The 19,429-nt window shown below is 46.5% G+C and overlaps 1 protein-coding gene across 4 annotated transcripts in view; it reads left to right on the forward strand.

Moving 5' to 3' along the window:
• TDP1 (tyrosyl-DNA phosphodiesterase 1) overlaps window positions 1-19,429 on the forward strand; it is an 85,404-nt gene that overhangs the window by 30,318 nt on the left and 35,657 nt on the right. For all 4 annotated transcript variants that reach the window (XR_007136949.1, XM_047795430.1, XM_047795433.1 and 1 more), the window contains 6 exons: window positions 3,561-3,728; window positions 4,193-4,271; window positions 6,771-6,953; window positions 8,230-8,278; window positions 10,872-10,938; window positions 12,747-12,854. Coding sequence is in view for 3 of the 4 variants with exons in the window: in XM_047795430.1 (XP_047651386.1) it covers window positions 3,561-3,728; window positions 4,193-4,271; window positions 6,771-6,953; window positions 8,230-8,278; window positions 10,872-10,938; window positions 12,747-12,854 (654 nt within the window). In the remaining variant the exon portion in view is untranslated. The remainder of the gene's footprint in view (window positions 1-3,560; window positions 3,729-4,192; window positions 4,272-6,770; window positions 6,954-8,229; window positions 8,279-10,871; window positions 10,939-12,746; window positions 12,855-19,429) is intronic.

Below are 19,429 nucleotides of genomic sequence, written 5' to 3' on the forward strand. Positions count from 1 at the left end.
TTTGGGGACTCGTGACTCATAGGCATCCCCATCTAAAAAGGAACTGAGATTACTAGAGCTTGTTGTGGGGGGATGAGTAATTGGCGCAGCTGCAGGGACTGGGTTGGCTCTTTGCAGAGCTGCGTTTACAGGCAGCTTTGCTTCCTTAGGCTTCTCCACTGGCGGCTCTGAGGAAGGGATTAAGGGTAAAGGGCTGGGGTGTTCATTTTTCCCTTTATTTAGACTTTTTTTTTTTTAATTTAAATCTTTAAAAAACATATTGACTAGGTAGTAGCTTCAGAACTCCCAAGTACCAAGAGGTGAAACTCCCTCTGGCATCCCTCCACCTGCCACCCGGTGTCAGGGGTACTGTTATCTCACCGTTAGCCCAGATTCGCCTCTCTCTGATAATTCGCAGGTTCCTGTTGTGGGTTGTAATTTTTGAGAAACATTTAAAAGCAGTTCTTTTGTGTCATCTTATTTCATAGTCGGCCTGTTATGGCTCTGCTGATAGGACTTCTGCTCTGCAAGTGTTCCAGCCATACTTTTCACTGCTTCTGAGCTACCTATTAATTTCTCACTTTTTTTTTTTTTTTTTTGCTTTTTAGGGCCACACTTGCAGCACATGGAAGTTCCCAGGCCAGGGGTCGAATCGGAGCTGCAGCTGCCGGCCTACACCACAGCCACAGCAATGCCAGATCTGAGCCGCATCTGTAACCTACCCCATGGTTCGCAGCAACACCAGACCTTTAACCCACTGATCAGGGCAAGAGATCAAACCTCCATCCTCACGGATGCTAATCAGGTTCCGTTACCACTGAGCCACGACAGGAACTCCCTTTTCTCACTTTTCAAACTATTTGGCCTAAGATAATTTTTCATCTTATTTTTGTTTGGTTAGTTTTTGGTTTTCGGCTTTTTTTGGCTGTGCCCGTGGCATGCGGAAGTTCCTAGGCCGGGGATCAAACTCAAGCCACAGCAGTGACCATGCCAGATCCTTAACCCATTCGACCACTAGGGAGCTCTCTTCTTTTGTGAAGTGTTAAAAAAGCCCCACATCTCAGGATCCTGGTTTAGAAAGGTGTTGTCTTTCATGTTTCTCATCCCGAACCCCTCTTATCCAGTGGGAGCCCCACTCACCTTGGGTTCCAAGTCACTATTGGTAGAGAGACCTTACCCGTCTCTCTGGCCCGATGCAGTCATGTTACACACACGGCGGCAGAGGGAGACCCAGAGAGGTCATGGAGCTGGCCCCAAATGACACAGCCAGGTAGCCACAGACCCAGGTCCCACGTGTTCCCCTTCCTGCAGGGGGTCTCCTCGAGGTGAGAGGGAAAGGTGTGACCTGCCGCCCTTCTAGAAGCAGAGCTTGAAGACGCACAGCCAGGATCCACATGGTTCCGGGCGCTTGCTGCTTTGAGGGCCTGCCTCTCGCCAGTTTCCTTTGAGGGCCGCCGGGAGAAAGAGGAAGGGGCAGTTTCTTTCTTGGCTTGCTGAGTAGGACAGTGGCGGACTTAGCCACAAAGGGGAAAAGGCGGCACAGCTCAGACTTGCTGAGCGCAGCTGGATGCTGGCCCCTGTTCCTCACCTCGTGGGCACGCAGCAGGGCTGTTAACCTGGTTTTGCAATTGAAGGATCAGCACAAGGGGTTTGAAGCCACACTTTTTTAGAAAAATCTACCACAGAGCAGTTCATAGATGGACTGGGTTTGGATATGGTTGTTTGCCATTTGCGACTATGATATAGAAATATTGGCAAAGTATATTGACAGAATCGATGAAATGAATGATGTCTTTAAAGTTTTTTTACTGAATTATTTTGAAAGTCTGCGGTTAGTGTTAGTATGGTCTGTACCACTAAATGTGGTCTCTACTCATTCCAGACACAAGATATGGAGTGTGTGTGTGTGTGTGTGTGTGTGTGTGTGTGTACTCACATATATATACATATATATAAAATATGAAAGTATCTCAAGTTGCTATACATGTACCTCATGAGAACGAGTTTTTTTCTCTTTTCTTTTTCTTTTCTTTCTTTCTTTTTTTTTTTGTCTTTTTGCCATTTCTAGGGCCACTCCCACGGCATATGGAGGTTCCCAGGCTAGGGGTCAAATTGGAGCCATAGCTGCCGGCCTACACCACAGCCACAGCAATGCCAGATCCAAGCCACATCTGCAACCTATACCATAGCTCATGGCAACGCCAGATCCTTAACCCACTGAGCAAGGCCAGGGATTGAACCCACAACCTCATGGTTCCTAGTCGGATTCGTTAACCACTGAGCCACGATGGGAACTCCTGTTTTTGTTTTTTTAATACCACTCCTGCAGCATATGGAAGTCCCCAGGTTAGGAGTCGAATCAGAGCTGCAGCTGCCAGCCTACACCACAGTCACAGCAACGCAGGATTTGAGCTGCATCTGTGACCTGTGCCACTCACAGCAACATCGGGTCCTTAACCCATGGGTGGGGCCAGGAATCAGACCCACATCCTCATGGATACTAGTCAGGTTCTTAACCCACGAGCCACAGCGGGCACTCTAAGATGAGTTTCTTTATTGAAAACATTTTCACATACTTTTTTTTAGTACAGGTAACTTTTATTTTCCATTTGGCTAAAGAGCTACATTGATGCAGGCATTGGCAAAATCTTGCAGAGGTTACTGCTAGTGGTGTGGGTATACTGTAGCAATTAGGAGTGGAACTTTTTTTTTTTTTTTTTTACCAGGGTGGCACCTGCTGCCTATGGAAGTCCCCAGGCCAGGGGTCCAACCTGAGCTGCAGCCACCGGCCTATGCCACAGCTACAACTATACCACAGCTCACAGCAACTGGATCCCCAACCCACTAAGCAAGGCCAGAGATCAAACCCGCATCCTTATGGATCCTAGCTGGAATTGTTAACCACTGAACCACGAAGGGAACTCCAGGGGTGGAACTCTTAACTGTTGCCATCAAGTCTTTAAAAGCAATGCAGAGGTAAGGAGGTAAGAGGGGGAATAGGGCATGTGGGTGAGGGAATGTGGGGGAACTGAGGCCGCAGAGGCCAGGTCTTTCTTGGTCTTAAATTCTCTGTGAGGTTCTTCTTTTTATTTATTTATTTATTTATTTTTTGTCATCTGTCCTTTTAGGGCCACACCCTCGGCACATGGAGGTTCCCAGGCTAGGGGTCGAATCGGAGCGGTAGCTGCTGTCCTACGCCAGAGCCACAGCAATGCAGGATCCAAGCCATGTCTGCAACCTACACCACAGCTCACAGCAACACCAGATCCTTAACCCAGTGAGTGAGGCCAGGGATCAAACCTGCAACTTCATGGTTCCTGATCAGATTTGTTCCCGCTGAGCCACGGCGGGGACTCCTCCTTGAGGTTTTTAAAAATAAATTATGAATGTGAAGAGAGCCATTGGAGTGGTGTGATGGGAATTGTTTCGTGTTTTATAGGGCTGACCTCATACCCTGTGGAGAGGGGCTGTGAGAATTCACCTCCTCCTTAGGGTGACGGCCAAATCAGTAGGGGTAGCATTATGATCAGCTTGTTCTTGACCATTAAAGGTTTTGTTTTTGGTTTTTGTTTCCATTCCAGAATATGGTTGAGCCCCTTGTACCGACGAATCGTGCCTGGGAGCCACAGATCTGGAGAATCAGCCACACATTTTAAAGCTGACCTCATCAGCTATTTATCGGCTTATAACGCCACTGCCCTCAAGGAATGGATAGACGCCATCCAGGAGCACGACCTCTCGGAAACAAAGTACGTGGCGCCTTAGCAATTAGGGGCGCTTGGGGTAGGTTACCACCTGGTGGGCCATGGGACGTTTAGAACACGGGGGCCTGGAAAGAGATGGGGTGACATCCGGCTGTCCTTTGTGACATGATGAGAGTGGCTCCCGTCACTGTCTACACCCCGTGGTCCTCCAGCACCCGGGTGGAAGCCAGGCGGAGGCCAGGAGATCCTCCCGGGCACCGTGAACCCCCGCTGGAGTGCTCTTAAAATTCCCGAGCTCTTGGCCTGCTGCCTTGCACCTTGTGGGTGTCCCACCATCTCTGGAGGTGCTCCAGAGCGAGTTCAGGGGTCAGTGCCCACTCCCAGGAGGCATCTCGAGAAAGCGGGTTGGCTCCTAGAACAGTTCCTGCTTATCTTAGTGTTTATGCGTGTTTTGTGATGTGGGTCCACAAACCACTCTGTTGTATAACTCGTGTTTTTTGTCGTTTTAGTGTTTACCTTATTGGCTCAACCCCGGGACGCTTTCAAGGAGATGAAAAAGATAATTGGGGACATTTTAGGCTTAGGAAGGTAACAGAATTTTTATGATTTTAGCATTTAAGAAAATTTTAATGTATGATCTCTCCTTTTTCATTTATGATTTGGTGTATTTTGAAGATAGCTTCACAATATCTCTAACACAATTCCGGGCAAATAGTAGTTAGGCACTTGATAATTGATTAATAAGTTTTAGGTTTTTTATTCCTTATGGTAAAGGTAATTGGGACTTTTTATTCATACAAGTATTGTAGCTTTTGATCAGCATGTCAAGGATTTTTTTTTTTCTCTTCTCTTTTTAGGGCCCCGCCCTCGGCATATGGAAGTTTCCAGGCTAAGGGTTCAATTGGAGCAACAGCTGCCGGCCTCCACCACAGCCACAGCAATGTGGGATCTGAGTTGCATCTGTGACCTATACCACAGCTCACGGCAACGCCGGATCGTTAACCCACTGAACGAGGCCAGGGATCAAACCTGCATCCTCGTGGAGACTAGTCAGGTTTGTGACCTCTGAGCCAGAGGGAACTCAGCATGTCAAGGATTTTTAACATACATTCAACAAAGAACAGAGGATAGTGCTGGATAAAGACTACAACTGATCCTTGATGTGTTGTGTTTACTGACTGTGCCCTGAGGGGAATTATAATCATGAGAATAACATTTGCTGCAGGTATGAAATAAGTCAAGAGAGATCTTTAACAAAATAAAACAAGCAAGTTAAAGCTTAAACTTTTCTTCATCCTTCTTTAAGAATTCCTTTACCGGAGTTCCCGTTGTGGCGCAGTGGTTAACGAATCCGACTAGGAACCATGAGATTGCGGGTTCGATCCCTGACCTTGCTCAGTGGGTTAACGATCCGGCGTTGCCGTGAGCTGTGGTATAGGTTGCAGACTCAGCTCAGATCCCACATTGCTGTTGTTCTGGTGTAGGCCGGCGGCTACAGCTCCAATTCGACCCCTGGCCTGGGAACCTCCATATGCCGCAGGAGCAGCCCTAGAAAAGACAAAAAAAAAGAATTCCTTTACCAACCTTATTACATTCCCTAACATGGCTTTCTTAAAAGCACCTCTTCTGTAAGTTATTTATGTTGCGTGGGGATTCCCCATGGCTTAAAAAAGTTTTTATTTTAATTTCCTTTTTTAAGTGAGACCACAGCTGAAAGCAGGCGAGATCTCAAAGCCACTGTCTTTCTGTCTTGACCTTGACAGGAAGGAGTGGTGCACACTGGCTCAGGGCACAGTTTTGGGGGTAGATTCCCACACCTGGGTCCAAATCCTGACCTAGTTACAAACCGTGTGACCTTGGTTTGCTCCTTCACTGCTTCTGTTGACATCCATAAAATGGGTATAAGGACAGTACTTCCCTCAGAATTTTGTGAGAGTCAGTGAGAAAATGAATCCGAGGCACATGCTGAGGGTTCCCTCTGCACTGGCACTTACTGCTTAGCGGACTGGTGGTTCAGAAAGCCCGGGCGATCACACACATCGTAGGATCACAATCCTGTTGCCAGTCGAGTCGCATCTTAAGAGTTTGCAACCACTTTGCACAGTCAGTAGCTTGTATTTCATCACAAGCATTCCAGGTGATCAGATGTCTGTTTCACCGATGTGTAAATAGAAGCACAGGGACTTGTCCAGGGTCACGCAGCCCATCAAGGGCTGAGCCCAGAATAGAAACCCGGTCTTGCGGTTATCAGCTCAGCGCTGTTTCCTACACCAAGCTGCAGCCAGGGTGGAAGTTGAGAACTATTTGGGCTCTTTGGGGAAGTGTGCTTATAAATATTAATGCCTGCTCTGCGGTAAGGAAAAGAACACATATTAAACTAAACAATACAGCCTTCAGAATATGAGCTCCCCCCGGGGTGAGAACTGGGGCTTATTTTTGTTGCTATCTCCAGCCTCTAGGAAGATACCCGGTCCACATTTAAATGGATCGAGTCCCCCAGTATTTTTTGAGTTATTTCTGCAGCTTTGCATAAGTACCAAACAAAGCAGGAAATGCAGGTCACTCTTCTGTAGGGCTTAAGGTAATATGTGTCTATATGTAAATATATTCTTTTCTTTGTAGAGCATTGCAGCTGCCTGGAGCCCAAGTGTTAAACCTCTTTCACATGCTGGAGTCAAACTGTTCAAACAATAGTTTGACCTTCTGGGTATTATCTAGGCCTGTTAAACAATTGCAATTTCAAGGCAAAAATCTAAATTCGTATGGCAGGTTGTGTGGTTTAATCTGACATGGCTGCTAAAATGGATCCTTTATTTTTATTTTTTTTTTCATCTGTTTTTGCTTTTAGTTCAAATCCAAGAATTCTGGGAGAGGAATACTTGTCTTCACTCATTCCATTAACATAAAATATTTTCAGTATTTAAAATATGTCCCAAAGAAGAAAAATAAAGGTATACATCGGTGTGGATTCTCAGCATCTCCTTGTTAGTTAGACACTCCAAGGGCAGAAACCACATTCTGAGTTGTCACAGTGTTTCTGTTCTCGAGATTGGGGTGACTGTCGCATTCCTTTTTGTTCTTCCACAGCTCCTGAAAGAGAATGGCTCCTCCATCCCTAAAGCAGAGTCTTGGCCGGTTGTAGGTCAGTTCTCGAGCATCGGCTCCATGGGGGCCGACGAATCAAAATGGTTGTGTTCTGAGTTTAAAGAGAGCTTGGTGACCCTGGGGAAGGAAAGCAGGACCCCAGGAGGCGCCGTCCCTCTTCATCTGGTGAGTGGCCTTCCTCCCGAGTTCACTGCCCTTCGTCTCTCCTCCAGGAGAGGAATCCAGTCGGTCTGCCTCATCGTGGAGAGGGGTTCATTCAGTGGCTTGGAGATGGCAATAGCAGCACTTTGTCGTTTATAATCAAGAGCCCCTACTAGTGAAACTGTCAGCACTTAGGGCTTAGCACTGAAACTGTCAGAACCCAGGGTGGGACTATGAACCCAAGTGCCGGGACTTTAACCCAGCCTAAGCCCAGCCTAGGACTTGAACCCACGGCTTTTCACTCACCCGGTGTCTGGACTTATTGAGGTTCAGCTTCTTTGTGCCTCAGCGCAGAAAGAATTTGGCGAGAGACAAAGTGATAGGCAAGGAATAGATTTATTAAGATAGGAGGCTTGTGAGAGATGCAAGCGGGCAGGCAAGGAAGCTCTGCCCCGAGGATCCGGAGGGCTACAGTTTTATAATCAAAGGGGAGTGGGGGTGGGAAAAGGCCACCTCTTCCTCCTTCTTGGAGTCGTAGCTCCTCCTTGGTGTCTGATAAGGGTATTTGACCCTATAAGGTCAGACTAGGGCTGTCGTGAAGCCTATTCAAATCAGCAGAAGGGTGGTCCTCAAACTCCTGCCCTTGGTCTGAACCCGAATGCAGGCCTCAGCCCATCTCCCACCCAATGACCTGAGGCGTGTCTCGAGCCTCCACTCACCCAGCAAGCCTGCCTTGTTCCGATGGTCATCTGGAGCAGTCATTAACTTACAAGGATCGCCCAGAGTTTCCCTCTCAATCTATGGTCCACTATTGGGACTTCCGCAACTACCTGTGTAACTATCCTGCTCCATCCCTATCAATGGCATGTGGTGCTGCAAACGGGCTGATTTGTTCAGACTCATCTCAGCCATTGACTAGCCTGCGAATTCTCCATGCCTTCCTTCAGGTTGTCAAACCAAGGAAAAAATACTCGAGAAAGCGTTGCCAGCAGAATTACGAGCATCATTCATTATTTAGAGACCTTTGAATTAATAATCAATTTTGCGTTCAATTCAGTGTTGATGCGGCATTTCAGAGGAAAAAAAAACCCTCCAATCGAAGTGTAATTTTCTTTCATCGACTCGAATTACTTTCTGTAGTTTAGTTACTGGAAGTTCAAAACTTTTTAAAATTTAAAACACGTTCTTTAGGTATTTCTGACTGAGATTTTCATTTTCTTCAAAACTAATCGTCATTCCTTTTAACAAATAGTTCCCTCAACATGGTGCATTCTGAGTGGTGGTGTTGTTTTATTTGTAGATCTATCCTTCCGTGGAGAACGTGAGGACCAGCTTAGAAGGATATCCGGGTAATTGTTGGGAAGACGGTCCTGATTGCCTTTTTTGTGCATATTTTACAAAAGCCCCGGTAAATGCTTTAGAACAAGTCAAAAACGCCTTCCTGGAGTTCCTTCTGTGGTGCATGGGGATTGGGGGCCTCTCTAGAGCGCTGGGATGCAGGTTCAATTCCCGCCCGGCACAGTGGGCTACCAGTCAGAGTTGCCACAACTGCGGTGTAGGTCGCAACTGCAGCCCGGATCTGATCCTTGGCCCCCCCCCCCCCAATTCCATGTGCCTCAGGGCAGCCAAAAGAGAAAAAAAAAAAAAGAACACCTTCCTCCTCGAGACACCAAAAGTATTGGTTAGACGATTGGAGATGATTCTCTCTCAACTGGGTAGGGACTGTAAAAGTTGGAACACTAAGCATTGCCACGTTCCAAAGATGATGCCACGCAGGTGGACCTTTTGGCTGTTGTTTAAGCCTCACAACAAGCCTCTTCCTGACAGTATTTTACCAATACGATCGTCTCACCCCCGCCACCAGCAGGTTGGTGGTCCAGATAAAACCAGTTTCCCCCCTGAGGCTCCTGCCACACCTTCCTCTAACCCCCCCCCCCCCCTCCCCGCCACATCCTCCCTGCCTGAAGCACTATCTTCCAGACCTGAATCCCAGATACAGATAATATTTAAGGTCCGGGACCTACACTTACTGTTGAGATGTGACCTTTGATATCACCCAGTTGGTGTATCTAGTCTCTTAAGGGCTTCATCTGGAAATCCTAGGATTACTCCATAGACACCTCTGACTTCTATTTCTTTTATACCAGTGCTGGGCACTGAACTTACTTGGAATTCAACAGGCCCCCTGATAGTGCACTCAGGAGGTATCAAAAACCCAAGCAGGATACCGGAGTTCCCGTCGGGGCTCAGCAGAAACAAATCTGACTAGTACCTGTGAGGACACATGTTCGGTCCCTGGCCTCTCTCAGTGGGTTGCCGTGACCTGTGAGGTAGGTCGCAGAGGCGGCTTGAATCCCAAGTGGCTATGGCTGTGGTGTAGGCTGGCACCTGTAGCTCTGATTCAGCCTCTAGTCAGGGAACTTCCATATGCCTTGTGTGTGGCCCTAAAAAGAAACACAAACACACACACAAAAAACCAAGCAGGGTGATACCTTGGGCAAAGGAAGGTCTGGCTGGCGTTTCCCTATGTCTGGAAGCAGAGGGCTCCGATTTAGACCAACAGTCTGTTTGTTGCATTACATGTGACCCTGCCAGGAAAATCTCAGGAGGGTTTTCAGTGTATTAGCCCATTTGTTGCTTTTTAATGGTAAAGCTAAAATTGTTTCCCTGGGACTCAGGGACTTGGAGATTTTTTTGTTGTTGTTTGACTTCTTTTTTGTTCTCCTTTCTTTACTTCTAGGCTAGATGCATTCAAAGCATGCTTTTTAAAGGGGAAGAGCATGGTATTTCAATAAGGCTATTTTGTAACTGGTCCTGAAACCTTGAATATGTCCTTAGTTATTTGTAGCGGGAGGTACAGCATGCCTCACTCGCTATGTCAGAGAGATTGAAAGCCCTCTTTGGAGATAGAATTCTATGGAGAAGTTCCAACATGTGTTTAGAAAGTGAATCTAGAGTGAACTTCCTTCCTTTCAGAGATGAACAAAAATTGGACTCTAATTGTGTTTCCACTTGGAACCGTATCCTTATTCTCTTTGTAGGACTATGGCTTTTAGAATTCCTTTTGAAAAACGTAACTGTGTCCTTTTATTTCATTCATAAGGATCTGAGTAGCTGGTGCACAGTCTGTTGGAAGTACCAGTGTCAGAGGTGAAGCAGGCAGGAGAGCCCAGTTCTCATCCTAGTCTGCTGCCACCCCCATGCTCACCCCAGGGTCCTGGTCTCGGGCAAAAACGGGGCACCAGTCTCATCTTGCAAATTGTGGCCGAGAGTGTCTCACCGACCTGGGGGCTGCAGGATGAGCTGGGATTCAGCCTCTGGTTGTGCCTAACATTTCAGATCTGTGCTACTCTAAATGTTAAAGTCCCATTTCCCCCCCCGCCCCCCCCCCCCGCCCAGTGATGAAATACCTTTTTCTGTCCCCATAGTAAACATTTCCTATTTAACGTGCATCCCTAAGAAAGGAAACCGCATTAAGAGAACAAACCTCAAGCAAGTATAGCCATTTTCTTTCTGAGAGCTACTCATAAGATGAAATAAGTCATGGTTTTCTTTTATCTTCCAACTGTTTACCAGAGGTTTTCATCTTAATGTGGGATTCTCAAATTAGAGTCAATAATTTGTATTTAGGAGTTCCTGTTGTGGCTCAGTGGGTAACGAATCCGACTAGGAACCATGAGGTTGTGGGTTCAATCCCTGGCCTCACTCAGTGGGTTGGGGATCCAGCATTGCCGTGAGCTGTGGGGTAGGTTGCAGACGTGGCTCGGATCCGTTGTTGCTGTGACTCTGGTATAGGCCAGTGGCTACAGCTCCAATTAGACCCCTGGCCTGGGAACCTCCATATGCCTCGGGAGTGGCCCTAGAGAGGACAAAAAGACCAAAAAAATAAAATTAAAATTAAAAAATAATGATAATTTGTATTTATTTCTCTTCTTTCAAAAGCTGGGGGCTCTCTTCCCTATAGCATCCAGACGGCAGAGAAGCAGACCTGGCTCCATTCCTATTTTCAGTAAGTAATCGGTTTAGAATGCTGCTGTTGCTGCTTTAGGAATAAGAATGTTATTTGTCAGTCTGATTTAAAAAAAAACAAAAAACCTTTATGTAATATAGCTATATTTTTTATCTACTTGTGTTAGTGATAGAAATCATTTAAAACAAGGTTTCTTGGAATTGGTTTTTTGTTGTTGTTGTTGTTGTTGTTGTTGCTATTTTTTGGGCCGCTCCCGCGGCAGGAATTGGTTTTTAATACCAAAGAGTCAAGTTTACCTCTGCGAGGTTTCTGTTTAAATACTGGCATCCAGAGAAAAAGATACATAAAAGAACACGTCAGGAAGTTGAGCATTTACATAAGCAGCACATTAGGGCATATTTCCAAAAAGATGCCATCTTTCTGTCCGTCTGTTCCTATGCTGTGTCTGCAAGCTTGCGGAGGGAAGAATCCACACCACTTTCTCTGGGGTACGTGGTCTCTGGCTTGTGAGAGTTTAGTAAACGGCCGGATGCTCCAGTGACAGGGACATCCTGCACCCTCCTGGCTGGGGTGGCTCCCTCCCTCCCTGGTCTAGGCCAACTCTAGTTTCCTACTCGCTTCAGCAGGACTCCAGAAACGAAGGCAAATGACATCCTAGAAGCTTTCAGTCCAATTCAGCATGTCATCCTGAAGCCTTTTCTTTTTTCTTTTTTTTTTTTAAGGCCACACCAGTGGCACATGGAAGTTCCCAGGCTAGGGGTCAAATTGGAACTGCAGCTGCCAGCCTACACCACAGCCACAGCAACACCAGATCCAAACCACGTCTGCGAGCGACGCCACAGCTCACGGCAATGCTGGATCTTTAACCCACTGAGTGAGGCCAGGGATTGAACCTGCGTCCTCATGGATACTAGTCGGGTTCATTACCCTTGAGCCGCAACAGGAGCCCCAGTGGACTCTTCTTCAGATTGAGCTCCTTTCAGTATTGTCTCCATACAAGACAACGTAATGACCTAAGAATGAATCTCCCTCATCCTGACTCACTCTGTGGGCAGTCTCCTCTCCCGAGGGGCCACCCTCTTGTATTCCTAAGTAAGGACTGTTGCCTCGTTAATACAGGTCATTTTTTTCTCTTGGAACCTTAGTCCTACAGTGTTGGAAACTTCGAAACCAAACTCAGCTATATGCATGTCAGCATTTGACTGAGATATTTCTGAACTGCTTTTCAGTATTCCCTTCGGATATTCATATTGTTGGCATTTTTCCCATTTTGTATTTTGTTCATTCAACAAGCATTGAGGGAGCCTCTTCTATTCAGTCATGTGCCATGGGAGCAGAGTTCCTGCTTGTAAAGAGACAAGATACCCACACATGCCATTAAAAGCACAAGAGAAATAGTATGTATGCAAATGCATTGTGTTCATAGCAAGATGGGAAGGCTGTGTGCCAAAGGTTACAGTGATTTTTGTAGGTGGTGGTGAATTTTTCCTCGACGTATCTATGTTCTAAAATGAACCTGTGCTATATTAAAGATGCAGCAAGAAAACATAAAATACCCAACATCCAACCCAATTTTTGTCACTAAATTTTATTTCTTCCATGGACTAATTGAAGACTTTTCAAAAATTAAATATGGTTTAAGGGTTAAAAAAAGATAAAAAATAAAATGAACCTATGCTCTTCTGCCATGTGAACAATGTCTAAGAAATATCACAGGTCGTATCACAGAGAACTGTGTATGCACTGTTTTTAGATCGCAGGACTTTGCTGTCCAAACAGATTTCTCATAATAGACTGTGACCAATCTGTATTTTCTAATTAGTGCTTTGTGCCTTTTCTGTCACTAGCAAATGGTCAGCTGCCACGTCGGGCCGCAGCAATGCCATGCCACATATTAAGACGTATATGAGACCCTCTCCAGACTTCAGTCAAATTGCTTGGTTCCTTGTCACAAGGTACTTAGCTTTTATTATTCCTGATGGGAGGAATTTTTGTAACTCCTGCTCAGAGTATTGCATGAGGTTCTGAAAAGTGAGTTTGTGAATTGTCACTTGTTTTCTTTGTGGTTGTGTTGGGGGGAGACTTACATGAGCCTTATTTAAAGGAGGCCTCTGACTAATCCCTTTGAGGAGTGTGTAATCATTGCCTGACGTTACTTATCAACCTAAAGGTTTATAGGTTTGCCTAAAGTTTGTGTTTACTTCTATATTTAATACTTCAGTAATAGCAGTTAAACAAATTGACATTGGGAGTAAATACAGAAGACTAACACGGTAAAATTAATATTTCTTAATTTTCTTCTTAGGTAAGTGAAACTTGAACAATCAAAGCTCCTTTGTGTTTTTTTAATTAACAAGCTATAAAATTCACCCATTTAAAGTCTACAATTTAGTGTATTTACAGAATTATGAAACCATCACCATAATACAATTTTAGATTAGTTTTGCCCCCCCCCCCCATAAGAAAGTCCCTACCTATTATCATTTTTGTGTCTTTTTTTTTTTTTTCCTTGGGCCGTTCCCACAGCATATGGAGGTTCCCAGGCTAGGGGTCGAATCGGAGCTGTAGCCGCCAGCCTACGCCAGAGCCACAGCAACGTGGGATCCGAGACGCGTCTGCAACCTACACCACAGCTCACGGCAACGCCGGATCGTTAACCCACTGAGCAAGGGCAGGGACCGAACCCACAACCTCATGGTTTCTAGTCGGATTCGTTAACCACTGTGCCACGACGGGAACTCCTATTTTTAGACATTTAGTTTGTGGCTTCTAGTCTGAACAAAGACTATTAGACATCTCTTCCTGATTTAGTAACAGTTGATGCCAGTAGCCACTAATTAAGGTATCACAGAGTAGAATTATTTCTTTAATGATAAACTTTTAAATAAAAGTTTAAAAACATTCATGAACAAGCTTTTCAACAAAAGAGCCACTTTGAAACAAAATCAGGGGAGTTCTTTTGTGGCACAGCAGGTTTAGGATCTAGCATTGTCATTGCTGTGGCATAGGTTTGATTCTGGACCCAGAAAATGCCACATGCCAAAAAAAATTTTTTTAAAGAAACAAAGGAAGGAAAAAACAAAACCAGGCCAAAAAAATTTTTTTTAAAGAAACAAAGGAAGAAAAAAGCAAAACCAGGTCACTTTCCCGGTTAATGGAAATTAGCGGTTTTACTTTTCACCCTGGCTCAGGATCAGGATCACCATTCACAGTGTTGGTGGGGATCAGACGGGAGAGAGGGTTTCCTAGAAGTTTTTGAGGCACCGCTGCATAATGCGAAGATACACTCTTGAGTCCTAAAGATAGGATTCAAGGTATTCTTCTGTCCTTCATTAGATCTGTGAACTTGGGAAATTTATTTAATCTGCAGCTGTTTCCCTTTCTATAAAATGGGGAAAGTGGGAAGTGATGGCTGCCTTTTGGGGGTCATTGTGAGAGTTAAATGATCGCGCCCCGTGCAGCCCAGGACTTGAGAGCTGTCATATGCTTGTTCAAGCTCTGCCCTCACCGCTGTGAAGGATGCCCAAGGGCATTCAGGCAAGTTTCTCTGCTGAGTGCTTCTACAAAGACAAATTTCCGGGGAGTTCCTGCCATGGTGCAGTGGTTAAATATCCAAGTGCAGCCAATCCTGTTGCTGCAGAGGTGTGGGTTCGATCCCTGGTCTGGCACCGTGGGTTAAAGGATCTGGCGTTGCCATAGCTGCAGTGTGGATTCAGTTCCTGGCCAGGGAACTTCCACATGCCACGGGTGTGACCATAAAAAGTAAAAAATAAAAAGAGAAACGTATGCCCCTGAAGAGTAGGTTGCCAGGGTACAAGACCTGAACTAGAGATTCCCTGGATGGAGGCATCCTTGCCTGAGACAAACAGAAAGCGCCAGGAAGAGCAGAGACGGGGAGGGCGCCTGGCCCCCCTTGGGGTGAGGAGTCCACGCCGTGGCTGCCTCTGTGAATGTAAGACTGTGACCCCCTCCCCCAGTTTTACTTTAAATAAGAGCATACATGAGAAAGCTAAATTATTGCCACTATCCTGAATTAAAGTGATGAGACATCAGGGTCTAATTCTACCCCATCTTCTATGCAGTTAACCCTCAAGAATGTGAATTCAGACACAATGTGGCCTCTTGAACATTCTCCAAAGGGACCCGATGTTCAGAGACCACATTTCAGTGTCAGCTCACCTGTGTGTCCAGCAACTGCCTTTGAAACCAAGTCACTGAGTTGCGAGGAGAAAACCTTGGCTTTTCATACTGGTTCTGTCACATGCTGATCGTGTGTGACCTTCGCTTCCTGTATCCTCTGATGCTGAGTCAGTCGGGCTAGAGGAAAGCACCTGCCTGCTTCCCATTCTGAAATGCCATTGCAAGCACTGCCGAGCGGTAGGGCGGCCTTACCATGAAGCCGGTTACGATTTTGCTTTGTGCTTAGTGCCTTAAAGGATGTGACAGTTCCATCAATCAGACCTGACAGAAGGCTCTTATCAGTTGGCTCACAGGACTTTACCCATTGTATTCCTTTTTTATGCCCGACAAGGCTCTTACTGAAATCATGCCACTTTGCATGAATGTCGGATTGAATTTGAAGTCTCTTCTCCACCTTGAGTCAAAATCCTCTTAACTAAGCAAACTGCTTTTTCTCAAAATAAAATAGAGTCAGAGCAATATAGCGAAACATCAATCATTGGGTAAAAGTGGTCTCATCTGCCTAGCATGATGTGGTATTTGTTTGTATGCACCCACGGCACACAGAAGTTCCTAGGCCAGGGATGGAATCCTTGCCACATCAGCAACCCGAGCCACAGCAATGACAGTGCCGGATCCTTAACCCACTGAGCCACCAGGAAATTCCAGGTCATGGGTTTCTTTGCTGGGAAAACTGTTGCCCAGAGAAATTAAGCATCAGAAGCATATAGCTCACCTTTTATCCACAGGGAGTGACCAGAAGTGAGCTCTCTTATTCCCCTCCTGCCATTGGCTAAACTTTTCCTCCAAGATGTACATACTGAAGTCTCTTGTGTAAGACGTCTCACTGTGAGTCCCTGAAGGTTACTTGATGGAAATCCCAGTGCTGGGGCTCCAGGGCTAAAGGAGAAGAGAGCCTGTTTGGAGGGCTGGCCTGCAGGAAGGAAATGGAAAGATGGGCTCCTGGGAAAGCAGGGCCAGTTCCTCTTGCACTGCTGTGTTAGTCCGGGTTCTCCAGAGAAACGGAACCAATAGATGAGATACACAGATTTATTTTCATTTTAAGGAATTGACTTGCAGCCTTGGGAAGCTCGGAAGTCCAGCATCCTTGGGACCAGCCGCAGCCTGGAGCCTTGAGTCTCCAGTCTTGGGTTGCATTCATAAGTCTCTTTTTATTTTCACTGCAACAGTCGTGTTTGCTGTCTATTCAGCGACTGTTCTTTCCACAAAGTGGAACGAGAAGGTTGATAGACGCACTTCACAGAAGTTGCATGACATTTATTGATTCTCTTTTAAGGGCATTAATGGAAGTTGAGATTAAAGTAGCACCTCGAGTACCCTTTTGTCCAGGCGAAAGGTTTTATTATGGATCGGCCGTGTGGTGTTGGAGGCGGGGAAGCCCTCTGTGCGGAACACCTCCCAGATGCCCTGTTGAGGAAGAGCAGTTGGGATGATGGGAAGCGTGTGAGTGTGGAATTCAATGGACCCAAGGTCAAATCCCAACCCACCGCTTACCGTCAGGGGCTCAGTAAACCTCGCCAGGCACCAGCTTCTTGAAACAGTTGTCCCGTGGTGTCCCGGGGAAGGGAGTGTGGTCCTAGAACCCCCTGCAGATACCAAAGTCTGCCGATACTCAAGTCCCTTATATAAAATGGCACAGTACTTCCATATAACCTATGCATGTACCCTCCCATATACTTTATTTTGTTTTATTTTTTTGTAATTTTTTTCCCTTGTCTTTTTAGGGCCCCACACGCTGCATATGAAAGTTCCCAGGCTAGGGGTCAGATCAGAGCTATAGCCGCCAGCCTACACCACAGCCACGGAACACCAGATCCGAGCTACCTCTGCAACAGCACATGGCAACTCCAAATCCTTAACCCACTGAGCGGGGCCAGGGATGGAACCTGCATGCTCGTGGATAACTAGTCAGGTTCATTCCCACTGAACCACAAGGGTACTCTCCTTCCATATACTTTAAATTATTTCTGGGTATACTTAACTCTATGTAAAGAGTTCACCATTGCAGTGTATATGTTCGTCCACCCCCAGGCACCAACCTCCTGCCCGACTCTCCCCTGACGGTTCGCAGGCAGCGAGTGCCTGGGTCGGGGTGGGAGGCTGCTCAGTAAACAGGGTGGTCAGGGGAAGGCCTCAGTGATGCAGTGACATTGAAGCAGAGACCTGAAAGAAAGGAGGGGAGAGCTGGGCAAGCCTTCTGGGCAGAGAGGCAGAGCTGGAAATACGCTGGTTGTGTGTAAGAAACAAAGTGGCTGCTGCTGGAGTGAGTCAGGTGGGAGGGCGAGGAGAAGGTCAGAGCAGTAGTGGCGTTCTGGCTGAGATAATCCTTTGCTGTGCACGGCTGACCTTCACATCACCGTGTGTTCCGTAACCCGGCCCTCACGTCCTAGCTGCCAGGTCATTGTGAAAGCCATCCAGGGGCCCCACCCTCTCCTAAGCATCCCCCAGATTCTCTCCTGGGGGTGATACTGTCGTCTCAGAGAAGAAATCCAGAACTTTGTGAACAGCTGGTTTATGAGGGCTGCTCTTCTTTCATTTAATGCCTCGCCCTGCTTACAGAGCGAAGAGGTCGGGTTATAAAGAGACCCGTGGATTCTAGTCCAAATGAAGTGATAATGCCAGCAAATCTAACAGTCTAGCCGCAAAGTGGCAGATGTATTAGGAATTCGACTTTAGGAAGTTCCTGCATGGCACAGTGAGTTAAGGGTCAGTGTTGCTGCAGCTGTGGCACAGGCTGCAACTGCAGTACGCGTTCAGCCCCTGGCCCAGGAACTTCCACGTGACACAGGTGTGGCCAGAAAAATAAAATAAAATTGGATTTCAGTGAAAGATAAATAGAAAAGCTTGCATGCATAACGGTGGTAAGCTAGGTGGATGATACACAGTGTGAATTTTGACTGTAACATAATGACACTAAAACAAACGGATTTGCACATCCAGAGAAGTGGTGCGCCTCAAGGTAGTCGCCTTTTGAAACTACGTATTTTATGGAAAATACTACCATCGCTCAAATCCTCTTGCCACTCTTTGGAATTTCCTTCAAAGTGAGTTTACATGGCACATTAATATGTATGTATTGTTTCTTAATAGACCTGCTTCTCTTCTGGGCCCTGTATGAGTTTTCTGTTGCTGTGTAATAAGTTCTCGTAAACCAAGTGGGTGAGAGCAGTGCACATTTACTACGCTGCAGTTCCTTTGGGTCAGAAGTCTGGACATGGGTCTGCTGGTCCTCAGCACAGGATCAGTGTTGACCAGGGCTGTGATCGCCTCTAAGGCTCGGGTCATCTTCCAGGCTCACTGGTTGTTGGCAGAGTTCAGTTGCTTGTGGCTGTAGGACTGTGGTTCCTGCTCTCCTGGGGCTGTCAGCTCTGAAGTGCTCCCTCGGATGCCTCCCTTGTGGTCTTCTTCATGGACAGTGCCGAGCAGAGCTGTTTGCTTCTTCATACTCCACCAGAGAATCTCCCCCAGAAGGACCCAGTCCCTCCTTCTAGGCTTCACCTAATCAGATCAGGCCCCCCCTGGAGGACCCCAGACCATTTTCTTTTTTTTCTTTCTTTCTTTCTTTTTTTTTTTTTTTTTTTTGGTCTTCTTAGGGTACCCGCGGCACGTGGAGTTTCCTAGGCTAGGGGTCCAATCAGAGCTGTACCACCAGCCACAGCCATAGCAACGTGGGATTCGAGCCTCATCTATAACTTACACCACAGCTCACTGCAATGCCAAATCCTTAACCCACTGAGCCAGGTCAGGGATCGAACCTGAGTCCTCATGGATATTAGGCTCCTTACCACTGAGCCACAATGGGAACTCCATCCCAGACCTTTGGATTAAAGTCAAGAGACTGGTGGCCTAATCATGAGAATGAAATCCCATGATATTCACAATTTTTGCTCACGCTCCAGGGGAGGGAGTGATACTGGCTGTGAACACCAGGGGCAGGATCTTGGGGACATCTAATTCTGCCCTCTACCAGCCTGAGTGGTAGTCATTGCCCAGCTTGATTCAGCCACCTGACTCTCCAACCTTGACCTAAAATAATATCGTTTCTAAAATTAAAGTTTATTTTCCATAGTTAAAAAGAACTCCCCTTGAACATTTTCAGAAGACCAAACCATAGGTTCCAGAGGCTATTTAGGAAGTGAAGTTCTAGGAGTTCCCTTCATGGCTCAGCGGTTAACAAACCCCACTAGGATCCATGAGGATGCAGGTTCGATCCCTGGCCTCACTCAGTAGGTTAAGGATCCAGTGTTGCCATGAGCTGTGGTGTAGGTCGCAGACGTGACTTAGATCCCAAGTTGCTATGGCCGTGGTGTAGGCTGGCAGCTGCAGCTCT

The sequence above is a fragment of the Phacochoerus africanus genome, chromosome 9 (genome assembly GCF_016906955.1).
Source record: "Phacochoerus africanus isolate WHEZ1 chromosome 9, ROS_Pafr_v1, whole genome shotgun sequence".
NCBI lineage: Eukaryota > Metazoa > Chordata > Mammalia > Artiodactyla > Suidae > Phacochoerus > Phacochoerus africanus.